This window comes from Conger conger, chromosome 14 (assembly GCF_963514075.1).
Source record: "Conger conger chromosome 14, fConCon1.1, whole genome shotgun sequence".
In the NCBI taxonomy this organism is placed as follows: Eukaryota; Metazoa; Chordata; class Actinopteri; order Anguilliformes; family Congridae; genus Conger; species Conger conger.
In genome coordinates, this window is record NC_083773.1 from 46,193,426 (window position 1) to 46,218,425 (window position 25,000).

Consider the following 25,000-nt stretch of genomic DNA (forward strand, 5'->3'; position numbering starts at 1 on the left):
CACTCCTCCTCCTCCCCCTCACCCCTCCTCTTCCCCCTCACTCCTCCTCTTCCCCCTCACCCCTCCTCCTCCCCCTCACTCCTCCTCTTCCCCCTCACTCCTCCTCTTCCCCCTCACTCCTCCTCTTCCCCCTCACCCCTCCTCCTCCCCCTCACTCCTCCTCTTCCCCCTCACTCCTCCCCTCAGGGAGAGAGCTCCAGTGTGCTTACTTAGCTTAATACTAATTAGCCCTTTCTGGGGTATTTTTGGTTGAGGGTGTGCCTTAACAGGATCCCACAGTTCAGCTCGATCTCTACCTCTCACTTGTGCACTCTCTCTTTCATGACCTTTCTCTCATCCCTCTCTCTTCCTGTCCCTCCCTCTCCCTGTTTTTCTCTCTTTCTCGTGATTTCTCTGTCTCCCTCTACCCACTGTTTTTTGTCCCTCTTTCTCTCTCCCCATCCCACTCTCTGTCTCTCTCACTCTATCGACAGACTAATGATCGCTGCTATACACTGTCTCTCAGTCTCTCTGTCCCTCCCTGTATCTGGGTCATCTCTCTCTGTGCTGTAGAACATATGTAGCTCCTCCAGCAGACTGGCCTTGTTTGCCCAAATAGCCCCTCACTCCAGTTGGCCCAGAAGCCAAGTGTGTCAGCTCCCCTTTCCCGCCCGCTTCGGCCGTGACGTGTTCGAAGACACGCATCCTTTCGCCAACACGCTTTTCTTAGCCGCACTCGTTAGCCCGTTTGAGCTATACAGCCACAGCTTCTCAGGGCCCTGTATCGCGGTCTGTATCCGCGTCTGTATCGGTTCATTTACAAACCACGTCCACCCCCACCTTACCAAATCCCCTTTGGGAACATCATTTATATGCAGTGATTTATTACAGAAGATCCTAGTTATCCTTCGGATTACCCATCAAAACATTGGCATACCGTCATTGATCACGGCCTCTCTGACTCACTCTACAGAGGAGACGTAGCCGTCCATGTGACAGTCGCAGTTTGCTTGTGATTTTACAAAGCCTGTTGAACACCACGCTTGTTTTTATTTATTTATTTTTTGTTTTTTTTTGCCCTGTGCCTTATGTTGCTTTCTGCTATTAGACAGGATGGAAACTGTCTTAAGATGGACAATGTTCTTGACTGTTCAATGCTCAGTAGCAATCACTCCTGGCCTGGTAATTGAACGCTATAAAACTTATAGTTATAAAACTATTACTTTAAAAAACCATTCCTAATACACTTCACTTCAAAGGGTGGAAAGCACATCCAGACCATTTCTTTGAAAATGCTAATGGGTAATTAGCAGGTAGCAGAATGTATCTGGTTGATATGAGCTGGGAGAACATTTTTGGTTGCTTATGTCCCTCATTGTCCGAGTCAGGTTCAGAATCAGGTCCCTGTTTGTATGTCTTTGCAACCTGCTGTAGGCTCAAAACCTGGGGGTTGAGGTTTTGGTTTGGTGGGGAGTGTTTATTATTACTGTCCTGCAGTTAGCAGTGCTAATGTTAGCATTGTGTTTGTTACTGTCCTGCAGTTAGCAGTGCTAATGTTAGCATTGTGTTTGTTACTGTCCTGCAGTTAGCATTGCTAATGTTAGCGTTGTGTTTGTTATTGTCCTGCAGTTAGCAGTGCTAATGTTAGCATTGTGTTTGTTACTGTCCTGCAGTTAGCATTGCTAATGTTAGCGTTGTGTTTGTTACTGTCCTGCAGTTAGCAGTGCTAATGTTAGCGTTGTGTTTGTTACTGTCCTGCAGTTAGCAGTGCTAATGTTATCGTTGTGTTTGTTACTGTCCTGCAGTTAGCAGTGCTAATGTTATCGTTGTGTTTGTTTTTGTTTTCACTGCTGTCTTATGACCAATACTCTGCTCATCACTCATTACCAGTGCTACTACATATCATATAAACAGAATTCAGATTAATATTGGCTTGGTAAAGTTTCCAAAAGCAGCCCTCAAGATAATGCTCTCAACTCCCATCAGACCAGGGTGACAACCAGCTTGTTAGCCAGTTAGCTAGTTAATCAGCTAGTTAACCAGCTAGCAGCTAGTTTGGCCTTTTCAAGCCTTTAGTCTCTGGGATTGGTTAAGTTTGTCAGCAAACATTTGGCACACTGTGGAAACACAAAAAGCTCTTGCAGCCATATGTAAACGAGCCTCTTTAGAGGAAGAAAATGAAGTCATTTTTATTTTGATAGTCAAATAAAATCAGTGGCTGTTGGAACCATATGTCGGTCACATGCGTAATTGTTTTGGGTTCACATGCTTTTCTACGCTTTACTGAGCTGAATCCAAAGTGTCAGTGTCTGAATCCAAAACCCTTGCGTATTTCACCCTGGTCTGGTTTGAAACGATCAACCAAACCTTCTAACTGCATTCTATAAGGAACATTCGGCACAAATCATTTTTTGGAACCTGTGCTCCTAATTTTGCACTATTGTAATCTGGTCCTGTGGTCTAAATTTAAGTTACATGCAGTGCACAGTCCATCAGCATGCGCTGAAGCGCGGTAGGCTATTGTGTTTGCCACCGTGTCATTTTACTGTTCCACACTGATGAACACATAATTAGTCCTTAATTGTGTAATTAGTCACAAGTCTGCGCTTATTACTCTGCTGCCGTTAATGATTTCTGATGTGTGGGCCCACGGGGACACCTGGAGGATAACTGCTGAACTGCAGGCTGATGGCCCTGGGTTATTTCATTTATCAACCGTAGGAAATGAAAAATGGGAATAAAAGTCCGCGAGCTATGATTTCTGCTCCTGGAAAGACTTCATTCACTTCATTCATATATATATATTTTTTTAAATAAATAATACCATACACTCCCTAACCTGACCTCATAACACGAAGCAGCCACTTTTAAATGATTACCTACCAGACATGGGTCAAAATAGTGCTTGTTTTGGATTCAAATACATTTGTGCATTTGACTAAGCTTGCCTGGTGTATTGGAATAAATTAAATGATCCCAAAAGTGTAAAACCCACCCATCTGCTCCTTATTGCCGACTCAAATGCTCCAGGCAACACTACCATTAGCAATGCTAACTCCAGGACAATTACAAACATAACATTAGCAATGCTAACTGCAAGGACAATAACAACTACAACACTTACATTAGCAATGCTAACTGCAAGTACAATAACATCCATAACCCTAACATTAGGGACAGTGCTGCCTGTTGGAGATCAGTCATCTGCCTGGCTTTAATGGAGGACGGTATGGGCATGAAAGCCTGTTGGAGATCAGTCATCTGCCTGGCTTTAATGGAGGACGGTATGGGCATGAAAGCCTGTTGGAGATCAGTCATCCGCCTGGCTTTAATGGAGGACGGTATGGGCATGAAAGCCTGTTGGAGATCAGTCATCCGCCTGGCTTTAATGGAGGACGGTATGGGCATGAAAGCCTGTTGGAGATCAGTCATCCGCCTGGCTTTAATGGAGGACAGTATGGGCATGAAAGCCTGTTGGAGATCAGTCATCCGCCTGGCTTTAATGGAGGACGGTATGGGCATTTTGGAGGATGCGCCAGCCATGTCCTACGCCCTTTTCCTCAGCGGGTTATTTCTGAGTGGGGTGAGCTCCAAGATTCATCACCATGCATCTCCCATGCGCACGCTGGCTCCTGTTTGCTGTCCCAGAAACACTGGCCCTGTGTTGTTGCTCCTGTGCCCCTGGAGTATCTCATCTGCTCATCTGCTCATTTGCTCATTTGTTATGTAGCTGACAGTTTTGCCCAGAGCGACCTACAGTTGATTAGACTAAGAAGGGGACAATCCCCCCTGGGGCAATGCAGGGTTAAGGGCCTTGCTCAAGCACCCAACAGCTGTGTGGATCTTATTGTGGCTACACCAGGGCTTGAACTACAAACCTTCCACGTGCCATTCATGTAACTTAGCCACGAGGCTACAGGCTGCCTCTGTTGGAGAGTCTCTCTCTCTTGAAAGGAGGGTGGATTCCCCATTCTTTGAAAGTAAAGAACTATTGAAGATGTTTGGGAGGATGTGACCATGCATGGCTCTCTCTCCTCAGTCCAACGCCAAGCAGAAGCTTGTCCGGAGTCTGGCAGTCTGCGAGGAGTCCTCAGGACCTTTCCCGTCCGACGGACTCCCTGAACCTCACACGCAGGTATTCACCAGAACCTCACACACAGGTATTCTCCAGAACCTCATACGCAGGTATTCTCCAGAACCTCACACGCAGGTATTCTCCAGAACCTCACACGCAGGTATTCTCCAGAACCTCACACGCAGGTATTCTCCAGAACCTCACACGCAGGTATTCTCCAGAACCTCACACGCAGGTATTCTCCAGAACCTCACACGCAGGTATTCTCCAGAACCTCACACGCAGGTATTCTCCCGAACCTTCCACCAGTCGAGAATGCAGACCGACCAAAGGCTGTTTTTCTAAACTGTGGTACCCAGTCCCCCCTAGTAGATGCTCTACTGGCGCTATCACTGCTGGGATAGGCCAGACATCCTATAAGAGTTTATAAAAAAAATAATTCTGGATGATCCCTTGGATTTCTATCTAGTACTTTTAGGATTTGTTTATAGAGTGAGCACACAGGCTTGAGTGTCAGCACACCTGCCTGTGCTCAGGTTGTTATGCAGTAAGACAGATGGGGGAAAGTATGTACAAAAAGCTTTGCAGCAGACAGACACAACTGATGCCTGATGCTCTTAAAATAATTCAGATTAAACTTAATTTATTGCTGATGACCCTACTAATTTGTTTTTGAAAGACAGGTTTGTGTCAATTATAATGCCTAAATGTTTTACATGTGTCACAGATGTGATGACTTCACCATTAATTAAAATGTCTGGATTAACTGAATTATTGATCCTTGCTATAAAATACATGCAAACTATTTTGCTAATATTAAGGGTCAAGCATGAATTAGCTAACTAATCTGACACCTTGCTTATTGTAGCTGTCAGTTTGGCTGCAGCGTGTTCTTTAGATCTTGTAACATCATTTGGATGCTAACATCAGGACAGACTTGAGAAAGATCATTAATATAAATACTAAATATAATTGCTACTAAAATAGACCCTTGAGGGACATACTGTACAACTAGCATATGAGGAACACTTATCACCCACTCTTTTACATTGTTTTCTGTTTTTTAAGAAGGGCTCCATCCAGGTCAGGGTATTGACAGATAAATTAAATTTGTAGAGTGTTGAAAGTAAAACATTATAATTAATTGTGTCAAATACCTTCTTAAAATCTAAAAACACTGCTCTGACAACACCACCTGTATCAAGAGTTTTGATTTGTTAAACAAAAAGGCAATTTGTTGTTTCTGTCGAATGATGCTTTCGGAAACCAAATTATATTGGGTGTAGAGGAAATGCACCTTCATTTAGATGAGACTAGCTGATCACAAACCACCCTTTCTGCAATTTTACAAACTATTGGAAGGATAGTAATGGGTCTATAATTTCATGGGTTAGTTCTTTCTCCTGATTTAAAAACAGGGGTCACTACTGGACTTCTAGGAAGAGGGAATACAGGAGTTTGTTATTCATATATTTATCAGATGTTAAACATAGTACTGATTTATAATGTTTTTTAAAAGTCTTGCATAAATATCAAAGACATGGACTTTTTAGGCACTGAAGTGTTTTCATTACTGTAGATTCTGAAACATTTTTGATTGTGAACACAGGGAATTCATTATTTGCAGGTTCAAGATCTCTTGATCTAAGGCCAAAATTCCAGACACTACTGAATCCAAAAAGAATGAATTAAAGATCATGGCCATTTGTTCTTTATGTTCTATCACTTTTGATTGTTTCTTTATTGCCCAATTTTGAACTGATTCTCCCTAATTGTATTCATATTTTCCCAAATAAATTAGCTATTTCCCTTAGACTCATTTATTAGTTTAATGAAATAATCAGCTTTTGCCTGTTTTTTTTTTTTACTACTTCATTTCGCAATTCCTGAAATTTTCTCTTATCATGTGGCAATCGAGATTTAAGAGCTGCCTTCAACACTAAGTCTCTTCATAATCCTCCTAAGATGCTCATTTAACCATGGTAATTTTTTTTTTTTTTAAGTGTGTGTAAGACCTTTTTGATAAATTCATTTTTAGTTTCACTGACTCTGGCCATCATAATATTAGATGCCTTTTCTATGTAATGGTATTCACCAGAACCTTCCACCAATCACAGCTCCCCACATGCAGGTATTCTCCAGAACTTTCCACCAATCACATGCATGTATTCATAAGAACCTTCCACCAATCACATGCAGGTATTCACAAGAACCTTCCACTAATCATAGCTCAACATGCAGGTATTCACCAGTACCTTCCACCAATCATATACATCTATTCCCCCAAACTGTCTACAAATTAACCCCCCCCCCACCCCACCCCACCCCACCCAGAAAAATAAATGAAGGTGGTTTCATCATGATTGTGATTAACGGCCTGTCCATCAGGCGTAACCAAATTATCATTATAATTTATGTTGGAGGTTAGCATTAATCAGGCAGCGATAAACCAATGAGAAGCGTTCTTGCAAGTCAATAAGTTAATATGTTAATAAGCTTAAATTGTGCCTGGGCTCCTGATTAAAAGACTAAATTGAGTGAAATGGTATTTTTGTGAACAGAAAAAGCCCAGAAGAATTCTGGGAATGCTTAAATTGGTATAAAACGAAGATGGGCCTTGCTGGAGTACAGTATTACTGTATGCAGTATGTTACCCATTAAAATGGTGGTTCACTCCAGAATTAGAGCTCTCGTCAATCCTCCTGTTATCTGAACATTGATGTGACTCGACAGCGTCAGCTCTCCAAAGTATGAGCCTGATTCCGGCTGACTCCTCTCCATGTTTTATTTCCCAATGAAATTAGGAAATGAACGCAAAACGGTTAGCTTTTCGTGCACAATGAGTCACATTCCATAACAATGCCAAACCTGTTGAAATGTTTCACAGTTGTTAGCAACTGGCTAATTGGATCATTTGTTGTCCCTGGTGCACAAGCAACAATCACCACTGCTTTGAAAGATGGACCACTTGATGATGAGACAAATTCTTTAGAATAATATTGCTGTCAATATCCAGCCAGGACCATTAAAGCGGCAAACATCTTGACTCTTTCCCATTGGTTAGTCTCCTAGTTTTGGGTGCTGTATCCCTTTACCATCCGAGAAGAGAGCTTCTGGTGAACAATGTTGTTTCCGATTTTTACAGAACAGGTTGACTGAAAACTTTGCTCTACTGTTCATTACTGTGTGAGAGAATTTTTATTTACCCCCAAGAATGTCTTTCACAAATGCCATTTAAGCAAGTCCATGCCGGTCCTAATGTAATCTAAACTAATCCACCTATTTTAATGTGTGTCCATTTTTAATGTTTTCCTTTGGTTATTTAAAATGTATTTGACTGTTCTTTGAGCTGTTCAGTGAGCAAGGAATGCTGTTAGCCATTTGGTAGTGCTTGGGGTCCCTTTAGTTACAAACCAGTTACAATGAATCTCACTCCGAGGACAAGCAAGTCTGTGTCTCAGCCTGGATGTAGTTTCTTGGCCTTCGTTTTTGAAGTGACGTTTGCCTGTCCTCTCTCTCTGACAGGACATCATCCAGCTGCACGTCAGCTGCCCCTCGGACAAGGAGGAGGAGAAGTCCTCCAAAGATGAGTGTGAGAACGAGGAGAAGAACAAGGACAAGACCCCGCGGAAAATGCTTTCTCGCGGTAAACCCCTCTCCCGCCTTGGTTCCGCAGGGGGACGGCTGCAGTGGGGACTTACTGTGTGTGTGTGTGTGTGTGTGTGTGTACCTCCTATTCTGCACTATGTGCCTCCTATTCAACACTGTGCACCTCCTATTCAACAGTGTGCACCTCCTGCTCAACCCTGTGCACCTCCTATTCAACACTGCACCTTTTTTCAATACTGTGCACCTCCTCCTCGACACTGTGCACCTCCTACTTGACACTGTGCACCTCCTTTCCTGCAGCCCTGGTTGAGGAGAGCTGCAAGGTCCTCTGCGTTCTGTTCTAACCTTAAAATGGCCATTTCTGGTCTGAGAGAGAGGGCAAAGAGTGATACCTGATCAGCTGCTTTAAATGAGGAAGTGTAACAGCAAACTACCACAGATCCTGCAAGCTCTCCAGGACTAGGTGCAGGGAGCCTTGTGCTATACTAATCAAGTTTACTGTAGTATATGGTACCAGGAGTGTGTAATAATCTCATCATGTTTCTCCCACCAGACTCCAGTCAGGAATACACTGACTCCACTGGCATCGACGTGCACGAGTTCTTGGTCAACACACTGAAAAACAATCCCAGGTACCGTCTGTGGGCCGCCCCATCAGTGCTCTGACTCACTTACCGCCCGCCTCTGAGTCTGTGCACCCCCCCCCCCACTTTCACAAATGCACCGAGTACCACCACCTCTCTTTGATATTCTCTCTCTCTCTCTCTCTCTCTCTCTCTCTCTCTCTCTCTCTCTCTCTCTCCCTCTCCCTCTCCCTCTCCTCTCTCTCTCTCTCTCTCTCTCTCTCTCTCTCTCCCCCCCCCCCCCCCCCTCTCTCTCTCTCTCTCTGACAGGGATCGAATGATGCTGCTTAAACTGGAACAAGATATCCTGGAGTTCATTAATGACGACAAGTGAGCCAGATTCCTCGTTACCCCCCTCCCTTAAGAACACATACAAGCAAACACACTCCGGTCTGTTTATTTAGAGATGAATGCAGTAGGGGTTTGGGCTAGGGGTGTGCTCGTCCGTAGGAGTAAGTGCACTTGGTTTGGGCCCTGTTTGGGCCCTGTTTGGGCCCTGGATGTGGTGGTCTGTCACTGCGTCAGTACACTACCGCAGACATCTAACAGCAGATTCTCTCCTCTGTCCCTCTATTTTACCCCGCCATCCGGCCAAATCTTTCAATGGCAATTGTTTATGATGTTCCACTGTGTAGCCAACGTGTTACTTACAAATAACAAGAGTATTATAATTGTTAGACTAAAAAAGTTACATATTGTACAATGTAAATATATTTTGTACAGTGGATTCAGAAAGTATTCAGACCCCTTCACGTTTTTGACACTTTATTGTGTTTTAATTTTAAATGGGTAAAATTGCCATTTTTGCCCATCAATTTACACTCATAATGACAAAATGAAATCATGTTTTTTTTATTTTTTTTATTTATTTATTTATTAAAAATCAATAACTTAAATCTTTCATTTACATAAGTATTCAGACCCTTTGCTGCAGCACTCCAAATTATATGTGCATCCTTAATTGGCTATTTCAATTGATTGGACATGGTTTAGAAAGGCACAGACACGCCATATATGGTCCCACAATTCGCATTACATGTCAGGACAAAAACTAAGCCATGAAGTCCAAGGAACTCTCTCTAGAATAAAATTGTGGAAAGGCATAGATCAGGGCAAATGTATGAAACCATTTCTAAAGCTTTGAGTGTTCCCAGGAGCACAGTGGCCTCAATAATTGTGAGATGGAAGGACCACTGAAACCACTAGGAGTAGAGTTGGCCATGCAGCCAAACTGAGTAACTGAGCAAGAAGGGCTTTGTTGAGGGAGGTGACCACAAAAGCCCAACAGTGACTCTAACAGAGCTTTGGAAGTCCTCTGCAGAGATGGGAGAACCTGCCAGAAGGACAACCATCTCAGCAGCCCTCCATCAATCTGGCCTTTATGGTAGAGTGGCTACACGGAAGCCTCTCTTCAGATAAAGGCTTATGACAGCCCATTAGGAGTTTGACGGATGGCATTTAAAGAGTATCTTGTCTGATGAGACAAAAATTGAACTCTTTGGGCAGAAAGCACTATGTCTCACAAACTCCTCATCACTTGGTTAATACCATCCCTGTGGTGAAGCATGGTGGTGGCAGCATCTTGCTATGGGGGTGCTTCTCAGCGGCAGGGACAGGGAGACTGGTCAGAATTGAGGGAAGGATGAATGCAGCCAAATACAGAGAGGTTGAAGAAATCCTGCTCCTTAATGAGTGCATGTGACCTCAGACTGGGGCGACAATCCACCTTTCAGCATGACAATGACCCAAAGCATACAGCCAGGACAATGCTGGAGTGGCGTCAGGACAAGTTTCTGTGGAGAGACCTGAAGATGGCAGTTCACAGACACTTCCAATCTGATGATGCTTGAGAGGATCTGCTAGGAAGAATGGGATAAACCGCCCAAGTCCAGGTGGGCAAATCTCGTAGAGACTCACCCAAGAAGACTCAAAGTTGGAATTGCTACAAAGTACTGAATTAAGGGTCTAAATATTTATCTAAATGACAGATTTCAGTTTTAGATTTAGCAAAAAAAATTCTAAAACCATGGTTTCACTTTGTCATTATGGGTTATGGAGTGTATATAGATGGGTAAAAATGCTATTTTAATCTTCAACACATTAAAGTGTGCAAAAAAAAAAAAAAAGTGAAGGTGTCTGAATACTTTCTGAAGCCACTTTATATACATTTTTGCTAGCGGCTGGTGAAAGGGGTTAAAATGGCCGCTCTCTCTGCGCAGTAACCAGTGTAAGGTGAAAGGGGTTAAAATGGCCGCTCTCTCTGTGCAGTAACCAGTGTAAGGTGAAGGGGGTTTTAAAATGGCCACTCTCTCTGTGCAGTAACCAGTGTAAGGTGAAGGGGGTTTTAAAATGGCCACTCTCTCTGTGCAGTAACCAGTGTAAGGTGAAAGGGGTTAAAATGGCCGCTCTCTCTGTGCAGTAACCAGTGTAAGGTGAAGGGGGTTAAAATGGCCACTCTCTGCGCAGTAACCAGTGTAAGGTGAAGGGGGTTTTAAAATGGCCGCTCTCTCTGTGCAGTAACCAGTGTAAGGTGAAGGGGGTTTTAAAATGGCCACTCTCTCTGTGCAGTAACCAGTGTAAGGTGAAGGGGGTTTTAAAATGGCCACTCTCTCTGTGCAGTAACCAGTATAAGAAGTTCCCTCAGATGACCTCGTACCATCGTATGCTGCTGCATCGTGTAGCTGCCTACTTCGGCATGGACCACAACGTGGACCAGACGGGCAAGGCAGTCATCATCAACAAGACTGGAAACACCCGCATGTGAGGGGCCAGCACACAGCAACTATGAGCCAGTGTAGGGCAGATAACCAGGAGCCAATGAGAGGGTAGAATAGGACCAAGGTAGTAGCTAGGAGCCAATGAGATTGCAGAATAGGACAGAGCCACTAACCAGGAGCCAATAGCAGGCAAGAGTAGAACAGAGGTACTAACCAGGATCTGCACTGCAAAACAACAATTAATGAGATCTCTGCCAAATTTGGGCCCTGGACTATTTGCAGAATTGTACATAGTACATTTAAAGCATGTAGTAAAATTAGATGGAATCCAATAATATTTTGTGAAAGTAATAACTTCCAAGGCTGTTACTGCAGAGTATGGTGAGAGTGTAACACTGAGGGATGGGTTGAGTTTTAGGAGAGAGGGCGTGTTTTGGGATCTCTGTTGGGCATCCAATCAGCTCACAGCGACACGTTCTCCTCCCTGCAGCCCGGAGCAGAGGTTCTCGGAGCACATCAAGGATGAGCGGAACGTGGACTTCCAGAAGAAGTTCATCCTAAAGAGGGACGATGCCAGCATGGACAAAGATGACAACCAGGTACGAGCTCCCTGCTGTTCACACAGCTCAAACGCTTCTCACAGGAGGGTCAATGTCTGATGAATCACTTATTCAAGCAGTCTTGACCCATGTCATATACTACAATGCTGCATAACACCTACTGAGTGGAGTGCCTGGGGTGGAGACCATGGAGGGCATATCTCAAGAGCTCCCTCCCGGTGATATGTGTTAGTAGCTCGGACAGGATGCAGGGAATGGAGTCAAAGAGGTAAAAATAAGTGATTAGAAAGAGCCCCAACAATAGTAGGGTGCAGATACCTGGTGTTGAACCAAATAATCTAAAACTCCAGTCCTGGAGTGCTACAGTGTCTGCTGGTTTAACTCCAGTCCTGGAGTGCTACAGTGTCTGCTGGTTTAACTCCAGTCCTGGAGGGCCGCAGTGTCTGCAGGTTTAACTCCAGTCCTGGAGGGCCGCAGTGTCTGCAGGTTTAACTCCAGTCCTGGAAGGGGCACTGTGTCTGCAGGTTTTTTGTGGTTTCCCTTTGGTCAATGATGAGGTGTGCATCTATAGCCAATCACTGACTTAACTTTGGCCCTGAAGAGGTGAAATGCTCAGGAAACCTGCAGGAACTGCTTCAGTGCAGGACCAGTGCGTTTACATCCTCTTCTCTGTGCTCAGTATAGTAGTGTAGGGCAGTTCGCAAACCCAATCAGTAGAGTGAGTTAAAGCTTTTCTTAAATGATAGAAATAATCCTCTTCATATATCTGAAATCTCATGCTGTTATAGAACAGCTATTTATCTCATGTGTTTGATATATCAAGAGAGCACAAGTTGGAGTTAAAATAATTGAATGAATAAACAATTGAACTATTACATTTAATTTAATTGACCCTGAACTTTGCTCTCTTTATCTTGGATAATACCCATCCTTATGATGCAATAGATTTAGCATCATACCCTCAAATCTATTTATTGCCTAAGGCTGCATATCTTCAGATTCCTCTTGCGCCCTGTGTGCTGTTTAACGTTTGCGTGGTGAGTATTAGTTCAGATGATGATAAGCTGGTATCATCCCTGCTCTTTTAACCACCTTTTAGTTGGCACTTTTGTAGAGTTCTGGAGAAGAGTGCTTCACAGTAAATGTAGAATGTCAGGAGAAGCCTTGCGCCAGTCTTCACCCATTAGGACATTTTGACCTTCTCTGTGGGATCAAATGCAGGGCGATGAAGAACACGTGGACAACTTCTCTAACGAGTTTTCAAGTTTAATACAATGCGCAAGGGAGAGACAAACACGGAGCGTTTGGGGAATATCTCCTCCCAACTAGTGTGTGTGGTCTGTTCAAATACAGTGCACCCAACTAGTGTGTGTGTGGTCTATTCAAATACATTGCACCCAACTAGTGTGTGTGTGTGTGGTCTATTCAAATACATTGCACCCAACTAGTGTGTGTGTGGTCTATTCAAATACAGTGCACCCAACTAGTGTGTGTGTGGTCTATTCAAATACAGTGCACCCAACTAGTGTGTGTGTGGTCTGTTCAAATACAGTGCACCCAACTAGTGTGTGTGTGGTCTGTTCAAATACAGTGCACCCAACTAGTGTGTGTGTGGTCTGTTCAAATACAGTGCACCCAACTAGTGTGTGTGTGGTCTGTTCAAATACAGTGCACCCAACTAGTGTGTGTGTGGTCTGTTCAAATACATTTTGAAGAGGTGAACTAATGGGCGTGTAATGGCCGTGCGTTTGCTCCACGCTACGCCACCTGCAGTATGTTTTGGAGAAAACTGCCCTGGAATGCGGTGAAATGAGAGCTGAGCTCAGGCTGTTCCCAGAACACGGGGCCTGAGCAGCCCGGTGAGCCACGTGCATACTGGGCAGGAATGCCTCACAACAACACGGATGATGATGAGACGTTGCTACTGATCAGAACGTAGAATCGCACAGAGCCGTGGTCACCTGGTCCTGGAGAGCTGTGGGGTGTGCTGGTTCTTCTTCTCACCTGAATATCAGCAACCAATTCAGACCCTGTCCGTCTGTCTGCTCCCCCAGATCCGCGTGCCTCTGCAGGATGGGAGGCGCAGTAAGTCCATCGAGGAGCGGGAGGAGGAGTACCAGCGGGTTCGAGACCGGATCTTCGCCCGCGAAGTGCGTGAGCGACTCGCTGTTTCCCAACCGACCCGAACCCAGCCCTGTTCACCATGTTTACTATGGCTGCTGGAGCTGAAGCTTCTCCCATAGCTTCTGCAGAAATATCATCTTGAATGCAGTATTTACTCATTGTTCCAAATATCTTAGCTCCGTGTTTTAAAGTTTTAACCCGAATGTTGAAGCACTTACTTGCATCTCGAAACATTTTAATATCGTGGAAAAGTTCATTTTTTTCTGTGATTTAATTAAAAGTCAAAGTCAAACTTTCATATAGTCTAGATTCATTACACATAAATGTAAATATTTAAAGCCTTTTTTTTTTTTTTTTTAATCTTGATGATTACGGATTATAAAAATCCAGTATCAAGCAAAGCCGATTGGAGAACTTGAGGGAGCTTCACAAGGAGTGGACTGATGCTGGAGTCAATGCATCAAGAGCCACTACGCACAGACGTGTCCAGGAAATGGGCTACAAGTGTCGCATTCCTAGTGTCAAGCCACTCCTAAACCAGGGACAACGTCAGAAGCGTCTTACCTGGGCTAAGGAGAAAAAGAACTGGACCGTTGCTCAGTGGTCCAAAGTCCTCTTTTCAGATGAAAGTAAATTTAGCATTTAATTTGCAAATCAAGGTCCCAGAGTCTGGAAGAAGAGTGGAGAGGCACAGAATCCAAGTTGCTTGAAGTCCAGTGTGAAGTTTCCACAGTCAGTGTGCCATGTCATCTGCTGGTGTTGGTCCACTGTGTTTTATCAAGTCCAGAGTCAATGCAGCCTCTACCAGGAGATTTTAGAGCACTTCATGCTTCTGTCTACTGACAAGCTTTATGGAGATGCTGATTTCCTTTTCCAGCAGGTCTTGGCACCTGCCCACAGTGCCAGAACTACTAGTAACTGGTTTGCTGACCATGGTATTACTGTGCTTGATTGGCCGGCCAACTCGCCTGACCTGAACCCCATAGAGAATCGTATTGAGTCCATAAATGAACATACTTTTCAGAAGGTCAACATTTCTGTATTATAAATCCTTTTTTTTGATTGGTCCTATGTAATATTCTAATATTTTGAGATACTGGATTTTTGATTTTCATGAGCTGTAAACTGTAATAATCAAGATCAAAACAAAAAAAGGCTTGAAATATTTCCACTTTGTGTAATGAATCTAGAATATATGAAAGTTTCACTTTTTGAATTAAATTACTGAAAACCTTTCCACGATATTCAAATTTTTTGGGATGCACCTGTATATGAACAATCTCCAGATTATTTTATTTAGTTATCAACCTTGCAGCCAACATTTCTCCAAGTGTAATATCTCTGCAGAATATTTCATCTTGTTCAAAAAAATTTTCACCTCTTGATGTCTGATTGAGGTGGTGGTCGGTGCGAGTCTTCACTGGGCGGGGGAAAATGTTGTCCGATTTCAAGTTTGTGGTTTTCAGCTCATACTCAATAGTCTCTCCAAATACTCATTCCTCCGAAGCCCAAAGCACTCCCATGCGTTCTGTGCAATAATACAGCGCCTCAACCTCCCATCATGTAGAAGCAGAGATTCTCAGGCAGGGGTTGAGTATCTGGTGAGTCTATAAAATCTGTGGTTCCAGTTTCCCTGTCTCATGACCAGGGAAAAAGTAGTTATGTATGGGTGGAGCTATTAGCCAAACTTCCCCTAACTTAAAGATGCTCTCTGTCTTTACAGTCCTCTCAGAACGGCTACATCAACGATAACAGGTAACTTTCCATGCCGCCCCCAAGGCTAATTTATACTGATGTGAAACTCCAACAGTCAGGTGTGAAAGCAAGCCGCTAGGCTCGGCCTGTGGTTCCAGACTTTCAGCCCAGGGAGACAACTCTCCTCTGTTCTGACAGACAGACTCCTATTCTAGCAAGGAAGGCTTCTTAGCAACGTCACTTCTATATCGATTTCCGTGACTGTGGCTGGGGTGAGATGAGTGGGATGGGCTTTAGCTGTGGCTGATTGGCTGTTGATGAACATTCTAGAAATCGGGAACAGAAATCCCTGAGGAACCTGGCCCCACCCAGCTCCATGTTCGTAAAGGGATGGGCCAGTCAGATAGCTGCCCACCCAGCTCCATGTTCGTAAAGGGATGGGCCAGTCAGATAGCTGCCCACCCAGCTCCATGTTCGTAAAGGGATGGGCCAGTCAGATAGCTGCCCACCCAGCTCCATGTTCGTAAAGGGATGGGCCAGTCAGATAGCTGCCCACCCAGCTCCATGTTCGTAAAGGGATGGGCCAGTCAGATAGCTGCCCACCCAGTTCCATGTTCGTAAAGGGATGGGCCAGTCAGATAGCTGCCCACGCAGGCTTAAGATGGTTCAGTGTTCATTTGTAGTAACTTAAGTATAGTAGTACTAAAGAAAACATTCAAGTGGTCTTAACCGTTTGAAGAGTCGATTTTTTGGAATGCTGTTATTCTTTTTAAAAATAAGATAGTGTTCTAGAACTCCATTGCTTTCAGATTCCAATCGTGATAGTAATGGCGCGTTCCATTTACCTCGGAAGTCGGAGCTGGGAATGACGTCACACCCGAGTTGACCGCATTCCAGTAAACAACTCGGATAACCAAGATGGACGCCTCCAGTGCTATTGTTGCTATCGTTGTAGCCATTGTTAGCAATACCAGTTGAAAACACCACATTACACCGTATTCTATACATACAAACACCGTAGTAACATGTCCACAGATAGACGTTGGACAGTACTACGTATACCACTTATTTAATTACACAAAAACAAAACAGAAGTGCTAAAAAATACATTACGAGAGATTTCACTTACCGTTGACGCACGGAGCAGCCATCTTGGATTTCTAACTCGGGGTTACTCGGTCCTTCCGACTTTCCCAGTCGGAAATCCCACCTCAGGGGGCGTTCCAGTTGAAATGTCCGACTGGGAACTCGGAAATTCCGACTTCCCAGTACAAATGGAACGCACCATTACATCAGCATTAGAATGTTCAGTTAAGAACATTCTAACAGTATACTTGCGTGGTGAGTATTAGTTCCCACCTTAATAAAGAGTTAAGGTGTTTCAGCATTGCAGGTATGCATGAGTACGGCCTGAAAATCAGTTAATTTGGGGGGTGGGCCTAGAAGAACTCTTCTGGGGTGGGCTATGCAATTGTGAGGTCATGCCGTGTACATACAGTCAGCTCCAGAATGATTGGTACCCTTGATAAAAATGAAGAAAAATGGCTATATATATTAAACAACACCGATAATAATCTGTTCTGTTCAAACATATGAGAACTATTTTAATCCATTTCCACTCATGTTTCAAGGTCTGAAAACAATAGGTGTCAGAATTATTGGCACCCCTAACAATTATTGTAAATAAAAGCAAAGTGAAAATGGCAATCCAATTTTGCTTAATTGAGTTAATTTTAGTCTAAAGGAACTATATTGTGTCATTCCTGTTTCAGTGTATGAACATGTATGCAGAACCCCTTTGTCAACCATCAGCTTGGGAAAAGCCAAAGAACTGTCAATTCAGAAGAGACAGACGGTTATTGACCATCACTAGTATGGTAATTGGTAGGGGGGGGGGGGCAGAACTGATTAAACATACCGCTTGAGCCTGTGTAAATAAAGGTCAATAAATGATAAATAAATTATCCCTACGGACGGTGGGAAGGTCATAAAGAAGATGGTGAGGGAGGCATAAAGATCCCACAGATCACGTGTTCAGAACTGGTGAGAGTGGGTCCATCTTGGGCCGTCTCAAAAAGAACCATGAAACGCCACAACGCCCTAACTGAGCACAATTAACAAAGCCCAGCATCTGGAGTTACGAACATTATTGAAATCATGACTGGAAGAGAGTGATATGGTCTAGGGATGTAAACTGATTCAATTTTAAATGCTTAACCGTGTAACCGATACTGCATATGACCACTAGGGGTCTTTTCCTTTTTTCTTTTTCTTTTTTCCTTTTTTTTCCTTTTTTACTATACTGACACATTTAATAGCATTTTCAAACTTTATTTTGGGTCATCTTAAGAGTTAAATGGATAAATAGCATAATTTGTTGCTTTTTTATGTAGATACCGCATAGTCAAAAGTTATGTTCAGTTGCCCATAGTTTGTGTATCAATGAATAAACACTGTCTGGCGGAAAAAGAGGAATGCGTTCAAGGAGAAGATCCTCGTACCTACTGTCAAATATGTAGGGGGGTCAGGGTCATGTTTTGCTGCCCGTGGCTCAGGGATTCTATTCAAGATCAGTGGCACATTAATTCACCCAGTACCAGGACAGTTTGGCAGAAAATCCGGTTGTCTCTGCTGGGAAGCTCAGACTGCTGTTGGTCGATGTTCCAGCTGGACAACGACTCCAAGCCTACATCACAATCTGTGCAGAAATGGTGAAGTAAAAACAACAACCATGTTCTGCAAGGGCCATCTCAGTCTCCAGACTCCCATGAAAAACCTGTGGTGTGAACTGAAGTCCATGATCTTGAAAAGTTCTGCATTATGAATCCTTCCAAATGTGTTTGCTGATTAGGAAAAGACTCATGGCTGTGCACAAGGGGGTTTGCACAAAGCACTAAACCAGGGGTGCCAATAATTGTTGGGGTAAATAATATTTATTTTTCGAGTGAACAGTATTTTATTTTTTCTGCATATTTATCAAGCGTGCCAGCCTGCACAGTGTTGTACTGCTCAAAGTTCGGAGAGGTACTTTGCCCCCCCCCCCCCCCCCCCCTTCCTCCTTCAGCACCGTTAACCTTGGACTTTCTCTCCCAATGTGACCCCCCCCCGCAGACTTTCCACCGACGGCTACTCCTCTAGCTCCCAAAAGCGGAGGCAGATCTTTAGGTACTGGATGGGGGTTTCTCCTGTGTGTTGTTGATTGACATGCCCATCTCCGGTGGTGACCCGTGCCCTTCCTCTTGCTTGCCGTTGGCTAATGCGTTGTGGGTGTCCACCAGCCCTCCTCTTCCTCCCGTCTGTGCATGGCTGCTGTTGTTGCTCTCCAGAGACTCCGCCACCCCCTGCATTACCGTCATATTTCTCTGACTTCGGCTTGCATTCTCCAGTCCTCTTGTTTTTTTGTTTTTTGTTTATTTGGTTATTGCCTGTACCTCCTGGTGGCTTCCCCCCAGAGGGAGCGCCTGTGCAATGCACGTACAACTACAACACCCAGAATCCCCCGCAACAACTGCAACACCCAGAATCCCCCGAAACAACTACAACACCCAGAATTCCCCCTCAACACCCAGAATTCCCCCAGAATTCCCCCTCAACACCCAGAATTCCCCCAGAATGCCCCCTCAACGTCCAGAATTCCCCTTTGGCCCCCCTTAGCTCTGCGTTTTTACCCTCTGCGAAAGCGCTTGGCCAATGCTGTAACGAGTGCACGCCACCATGTTTGTGTACGTGCATGTGTGTCTCACTATGTCGTATTCGCGTTCCCGTCTGGAAGGAAAAGGGGTGTGTCATTTTTCTTAAAGTGTAGAGCGCCCCCTGTCTGAAGAGTTACTCGAACGAGGGGCGCGGCCTCGCCCCTGGTCTGGTAAAAGGTGTTTCGTTTCCAACCAGCAAGGGCTCGCCCACTGTTTCCTGTGGCTTGTGGTGTGGCGTAATTGGGTCAACCGGAGTAAACATTCACCAGCGCCCGTCTGCAGAGAGAGAGGGGGGGAGAGGGGGGGAGAGGGAGAGGGAGGGAGGGGGAGAGAGGGGGAGGGGGAGAGGGAGAGGGGGGGGGAGAGAACACTTCTGGAAAAAGATAGGAGTGTGTCATGTGATTCTTATGCTGGGTACCTGTTTTTGAATTTATGTATTTATTATTTTTGTCCGCTAACAAGCACACGACCCCCACCTCCCTCTCCCCACTTCAAATATGCCGGCAAAGACCTTTATATAGTTCATCCATTAATTATGGTTTCTCTGAAATATTTATGAGCCTGCACCACTGTCAGAAGTAAAATGGTCGTGCTGGAGAGAGGAGTTTAGTGCCCACTTCGTATGCTTATTCTGTCTGTCCCCCTCTTCTGTTCTCTCTCCACGCACTCTAAAGCTGATCTCACTCCACGCGCTCTAAAGCTGATCTCTCTCCACGCGCTCTAAAGCTGATCTCTCTCCACGCGCTCTAAAGCTGATCTCCTGATCTCTCTCTCCACGCGCTCTAAAGCTGATCTCTCTCCACGCGCTCTAAAGCTGATCTCTCTCCACGCGCTCTAAAGCTGATCTCTCTCCACGCGCTCTAAAGCTGATCTCTCTCCACGCGCTCTAAAGCTGATCTCTCTCCACACACTCTAAAGCTGATCTCTCTCCACGCGCTCTAAAGCTGATCTCTGTCTGTGTCTGAAGCTGTTCTCTGTCCGTGTCTGAAGCTGTTCTCTGTCCGTGTCTGAAGCTGTCCTCTGTCCGTGTCTGAAGCTGTTCTCTGTCCGTGTCAGAAGCTGATCTCTGTCCGTGTCAGAAGCTGTTCTCTCTACGTGTCTGAAGCTGTTCTCTCTACGTGTCTGAAGCTGTTCTCTGTACGTGTCTAAAGCTGTTCTCTGTCCGTGTCTGAAGCTGTTCTCTGTCCGTGTCTGAAGCTGTTCTCTGTCCGTGTCTGAAGCCCGTTCTCCCAGCTGTTGGGAGAGACTCTGGGACGTGTTATGTTTTTGAGGTTACGGCTTCTTTCCGATCGACAAGTGGCCATTTTATGTCTCCTCCCCCTTCAAATGACTCAAAATGGGGGCTAATCTGTGTCTCAGTGTGTCAGGGGGGTGAGAGCGGGGTGGTCATTGACAGAATTTGGCTCTTTCTTCCGTTTTTATGATGGTAATTTTTATAATAATTATTGGTTTTCTTGGCAGCTGCCCTAACCCAAGTGACAGCACTGCACGAGACAGACAATGAGTGTGTATACTACAGAGCTCCAGAACAATACATAGAAGTGGCAGTGGTGACACTGTGTTGTTGATATTGTGTCACTTTTGTGTGTCACGTGTATGTGCTTGGTATGTGGGAGGGGGAAAAGGGTGTATGTGTGTCTCTCTGTGAGCATGTTTGTGTGTGTGTCTGTTTGAGTGTGTGTGTGTGTGTGTGTGTGTGTGTGTGTGTGTGCGCCTGTGTGTCCGTGCGTGTTTGTGTTCATATGTGTGTGTGTCTGTTTGTGTGTGTGTGTGTGTGTGTGTGCGCGTGTGTTGTCTGTTTGTGTGTATGTATGTGTGTGTGTGTGTGTGTGTGTGTGTGTGTGTGTGTGCGCGTGCACCTGTGTGTCCGTGTGTGTTTATGTGTGTGCGTGTGTGTTTATGTGTGTGCGTGTGTGTCTGTTTGTGTGTATGTATGTGTGTGTGTGTGTGTGTGTGTGTGTGTGTTTATGTGTGTGCGTGTGTGTCTGTTTGTGTGTTTGTATGTGTGTGTGTGTGTGTGTGCGTGTGTGTCTGTTTGTGTGTATGTGTGTGTGTGTGTGTGTGTGTGTGTGTGTGTGTGTGTGTGTGTGTGTGAGAGTGTGTGTGTGCCTGTACATGTACAGAGCCTCTCTGTAGCGTGCCTTTGGTGTGTCAGTGGTGCTGTGTTGTGGCTCGTCTGTGGTCAGGGCCTGGTTGTGGTTTTAGTGCTTCCTTTGTCAGTGCCTTGTCTGTATGTTTGTTCTGGGTACTGTTTCGGCTGTCTTTTACTCATGCATGTGTGTTTTACTTCACCTGTGAGTAGTGTGCGAGTTACTATTTGTGTAGTGTGTGAGTTGCCTGGACCATTCTTTTATTAGCTAACATTCACAGTGGTGTTTTTGAAAGCTGTACACCTCTGTGTGTGTCGTTCACAGCATCCAGTTGAACTGCTGCCTTTTCTCTCCTCTCTCCTCCTCCACCCTCTCTCCTATCTCCTCCCTCCTCCTCTCCTCCTCCCCCTCTCTCCTCTCTCCTCTCTCCTCTCTCCTCCCTCCTCTCCTCCTCCCCCTCTCTCCTCTCCTCTCCTCTCCTCTCCTCCGGGCAGGGGTAACCGGGACAGTTCCAGCCGGGCATCGAGCAGTCGGCAGAGCAGCACGGACAGCGAGATGAAATGTGTGGAGCCGCGGCCCTGGAGCAGCACGGACTCGGACAGCTCCAACCGCACGCTGCGGCCGCCCGTGACCAAGGCCAGCAGCTTCTCAGGCATCTCCATCCTGAGCCGGGGGGACAGCCTGGGCAGCAAGGGCTCTCTGGGCAGCGCCCGGGGCTCTCGATCTGGTGAGAACCAAGAGCCACGCCAACATCGCCCAGAATCTAACCGCCAACATCGCCCAGAATCTAACTGCCAACATCGCCCAGAATCTAACCACACCAACATCGCCCAGAATCAAACCACATCAACATCGCCCAGAATCAAACCACGCCAACATCGCCCAGAATCTAACCACGCCAACATCGCCCAGAATCTAACCACGCCAACATCGCCCAGAATCAAACCACGCCAACATCGCCCAGAATCAAACCACGCCAACATCGCCCAGAATCTAACCACGCCAACATCGCCCAGAATCTAACCACGCCAACATCGCCCAGAATCTAACCACGCCAACATCGCCCAGAATCAAACCCCATCAACATCACTCAGAATAAAAACACATCAACATCACTCAGAATAAAAACACATCAACATCACTCAGAATCTAACAACATCAACATCACTCAGAATAAAAACACATCAACATCACTCAGAATCAAACTTCACCAACTCCGCCCAGAATAAAAACACAACATCACTCAGAATCAAACCACACCAACATCACTCAGAATCTAACAACACCAACATCACTCAGAATAAAGCCACACCAACGTCAATCAGAATCAAAACACAGTGTCAATCAGAATGCAAACCACACCAACATCACTCAGAATCTAACAACACCAACATCACTCAGAATAAAGCCACACCAACGTCAATCAGAATCAAAACACAGTGTCAATCAGAATGCAAACCACACCAACATCACTCAGAGTCAAACCACACCAACGTCAATCAGAATATAAATCTGCCAACATCACCCAGAATCTAACAACCAACACAACACTACATTACATTATTGGAATTTGGGAGATGCTCTTATCCAGAGCGACGTACAGTTGATTTGAGTAAGCAGGAAACAATCCTCCCCTGGAGCAATGCAGGGTTAAGGGCCTTGCTCAGGGGCCCAACAGCTGTGCGGATCTTATTGTGACTACAGTGGGGATCGAACCACAGACCTTACATGTCCCAGTCATTTACCTTCACCACTACGCTACAGTCCGCTCATAATCGAACCACACCAACATCAGTTATAATCAAACCACACCAACCTCACTCCAAATCAAACCACGCACATCAATCAGAATGAAAACCTGCTTAGAATCAAACCACACCAACATCACTCAGAATCAAACCACACCAACAACGCCCAGAATTAAACCACACCAACGTCACTCAGTCAAACCACACCAACAACGCCCAGAATTAAACCACACCAACGTCACTCAGTCAAACCACAGCCAAAACAATCGTTTTGTTCAGTGGGGGGTGAGGATAGTTAAAAACCAACTGATTTATTTGCACCTGACAGATTTCTTTAGAAAATAAAAGGAGATTTTGTGAAAAGGACATCTCTCCCCCCACCCCAGGTCTTCCTCTGGCAGTCCCAGACGCGTGTCCCCAGCCCCCTGCCCCCCCCCAGGCCGGCCGCAGCCTGCTGCCCTGCCCCCCCCCCAGCAGCCACCGCCCCCCCAGACTGCCCTGCTGCCCACCCCACCTCAGCACCCCATGGGCAACCACATGATGAGCCAAGTAAGTCTCTGTCTGTCTGCCTGCCTGCCTGTCTGTATGTCTTTCTGTATGTCTGTCTGTCTGCCTGCCTGCCTGTCTGTATGTCTTTCTGTATGTCTGTCTGTCCTGAAATGGTCTGAGCCTCTCTTTCTAAGGAGGGGGTATAATATTACACACATACAATTTTTGACATCTGATAGCAAGCAGGAGAGCAATGTTCAGCAATAATGCTGTATGCTTGTGCCCCCAGAAAAAAATCAGGAAACATACTGCAGCCTGGCTAAGATTGCCTGTGTGTGGGCCAAGTTTGTTTCTGGAGGTGGTGGTTGTGTGATAAGTTTTTCAGGTTTTGAAAGTTGCCCTCTATTTTTTGATTGCACAGTTCTCTAAGTTTTTGATTGAAATTTTGCATTTTGTCATTCGGCTCAGAAATTTCAATACCAAACAGAACAAAATTCAGTCTCAATCTAATGCAAATATAATGTTTATGGATCGTTCTTAATACACGTCACAAACCATGTGACCTTGACTCATCTGCTGTACTGGAGGACAAGTTGCCCATAGTATTTTTCTGCCAAAAATATAGTTTTTTAAAACTCAGGTCAACGACAAAGCATATAAATACAGGGATAACACAGATTCATTATTGTTCATTTCTGTGCAGTTTGTGGTTGCTCAAATCAAAAGAGACAAGTCTTTTTTATTTGTTTGCCAAATATTGTTACCCACCAGCGATAAGATAATTGAAGGCTGTCAGATAAAGAAGAGCTAGGTGGATTCGCAAAATAAATAGGTAAGATCTTGGAATACGAAATACTACGGAATACTATTAGTAGGATTTAAAGTTGTAGCTAACTAGGCTATGTTTGAACTGAGGAGCAGTTGGTGCAGCCCAGTCATTCAGAGGGCAGGCAGAGGGCTGCTACAGCAGTGAAGTTCCCCCCTTAGAGCTTCTGTGACAGACCAACCATCAAACCTTTATATAAAAACTGATATTGACTGGGCACCATCGGAATACTTTTTAATGGATGCCATGTTATCTAGGCCAAGTTTAACCCGTGTTTTACCACAAAAATGAATGGGTTGCTATGGCCCCTCGTCCTCCAACACCTCATGAAGGAAATTGAACGATCCATAGTTAGCTGGCCTCAATTACACCAGTTGTTCTAGCAAGCCAGTTGTATTGCTTTGCAACGGTAATTTAATATGTATGTCATATTTAAACGGCTAAAGCACACCATTAATAAGGATGCTAAGAACAGGAAAAAGCTGCAATTTATTGATATGAAAAAACATTTAGAATATTGCTTGCTTTGACATTAGCTCTGAAATGATAGAGGTTCCTGATGGTATTCAGCTAGATGTGATGGTCCAAACATGGACTTGGAATCAGTGAATTCAGCAGAATTATAATACAGACGAGTGGCAGGGTGGAGTGATTATTACTTGCTGCAATCTGGAGCAAACTTGCTCTTGTCTGAGACCACGGTCTTGCCCCAAGTTGGCGAGACCAGGCCTTTGAGGGTCAGGGCCAAGATCCAGACCACTTTTATGTTGTCT

General features: G+C 45.0%; 1 protein-coding gene across 1 annotated transcript in view; it reads left to right on the forward strand.

Annotated features, from left to right (window-relative positions):
- LOC133110134 (R3H domain-containing protein 2) overlaps positions 1-25,000 on the forward strand; it is a 93,844-nt gene that overhangs the window by 53,583 nt on the left and 15,261 nt on the right. The window contains 12 exon segments of the mRNA XM_061220015.1: positions 4,019-4,114; positions 7,580-7,700; positions 8,217-8,295; positions 8,557-8,616; positions 10,906-11,046; positions 11,494-11,602; positions 13,618-13,713; positions 15,411-15,442; positions 18,494-18,547; positions 21,659-21,891; positions 23,299-23,376; positions 23,379-23,461. Of these exon segments, the coding sequence (XP_061075999.1) occupies positions 4,019-4,114; positions 7,580-7,700; positions 8,217-8,295; positions 8,557-8,616; positions 10,906-11,046; positions 11,494-11,602; positions 13,618-13,713; positions 15,411-15,442; positions 18,494-18,547; positions 21,659-21,891; positions 23,299-23,376; positions 23,379-23,461 (1,182 nt within the window).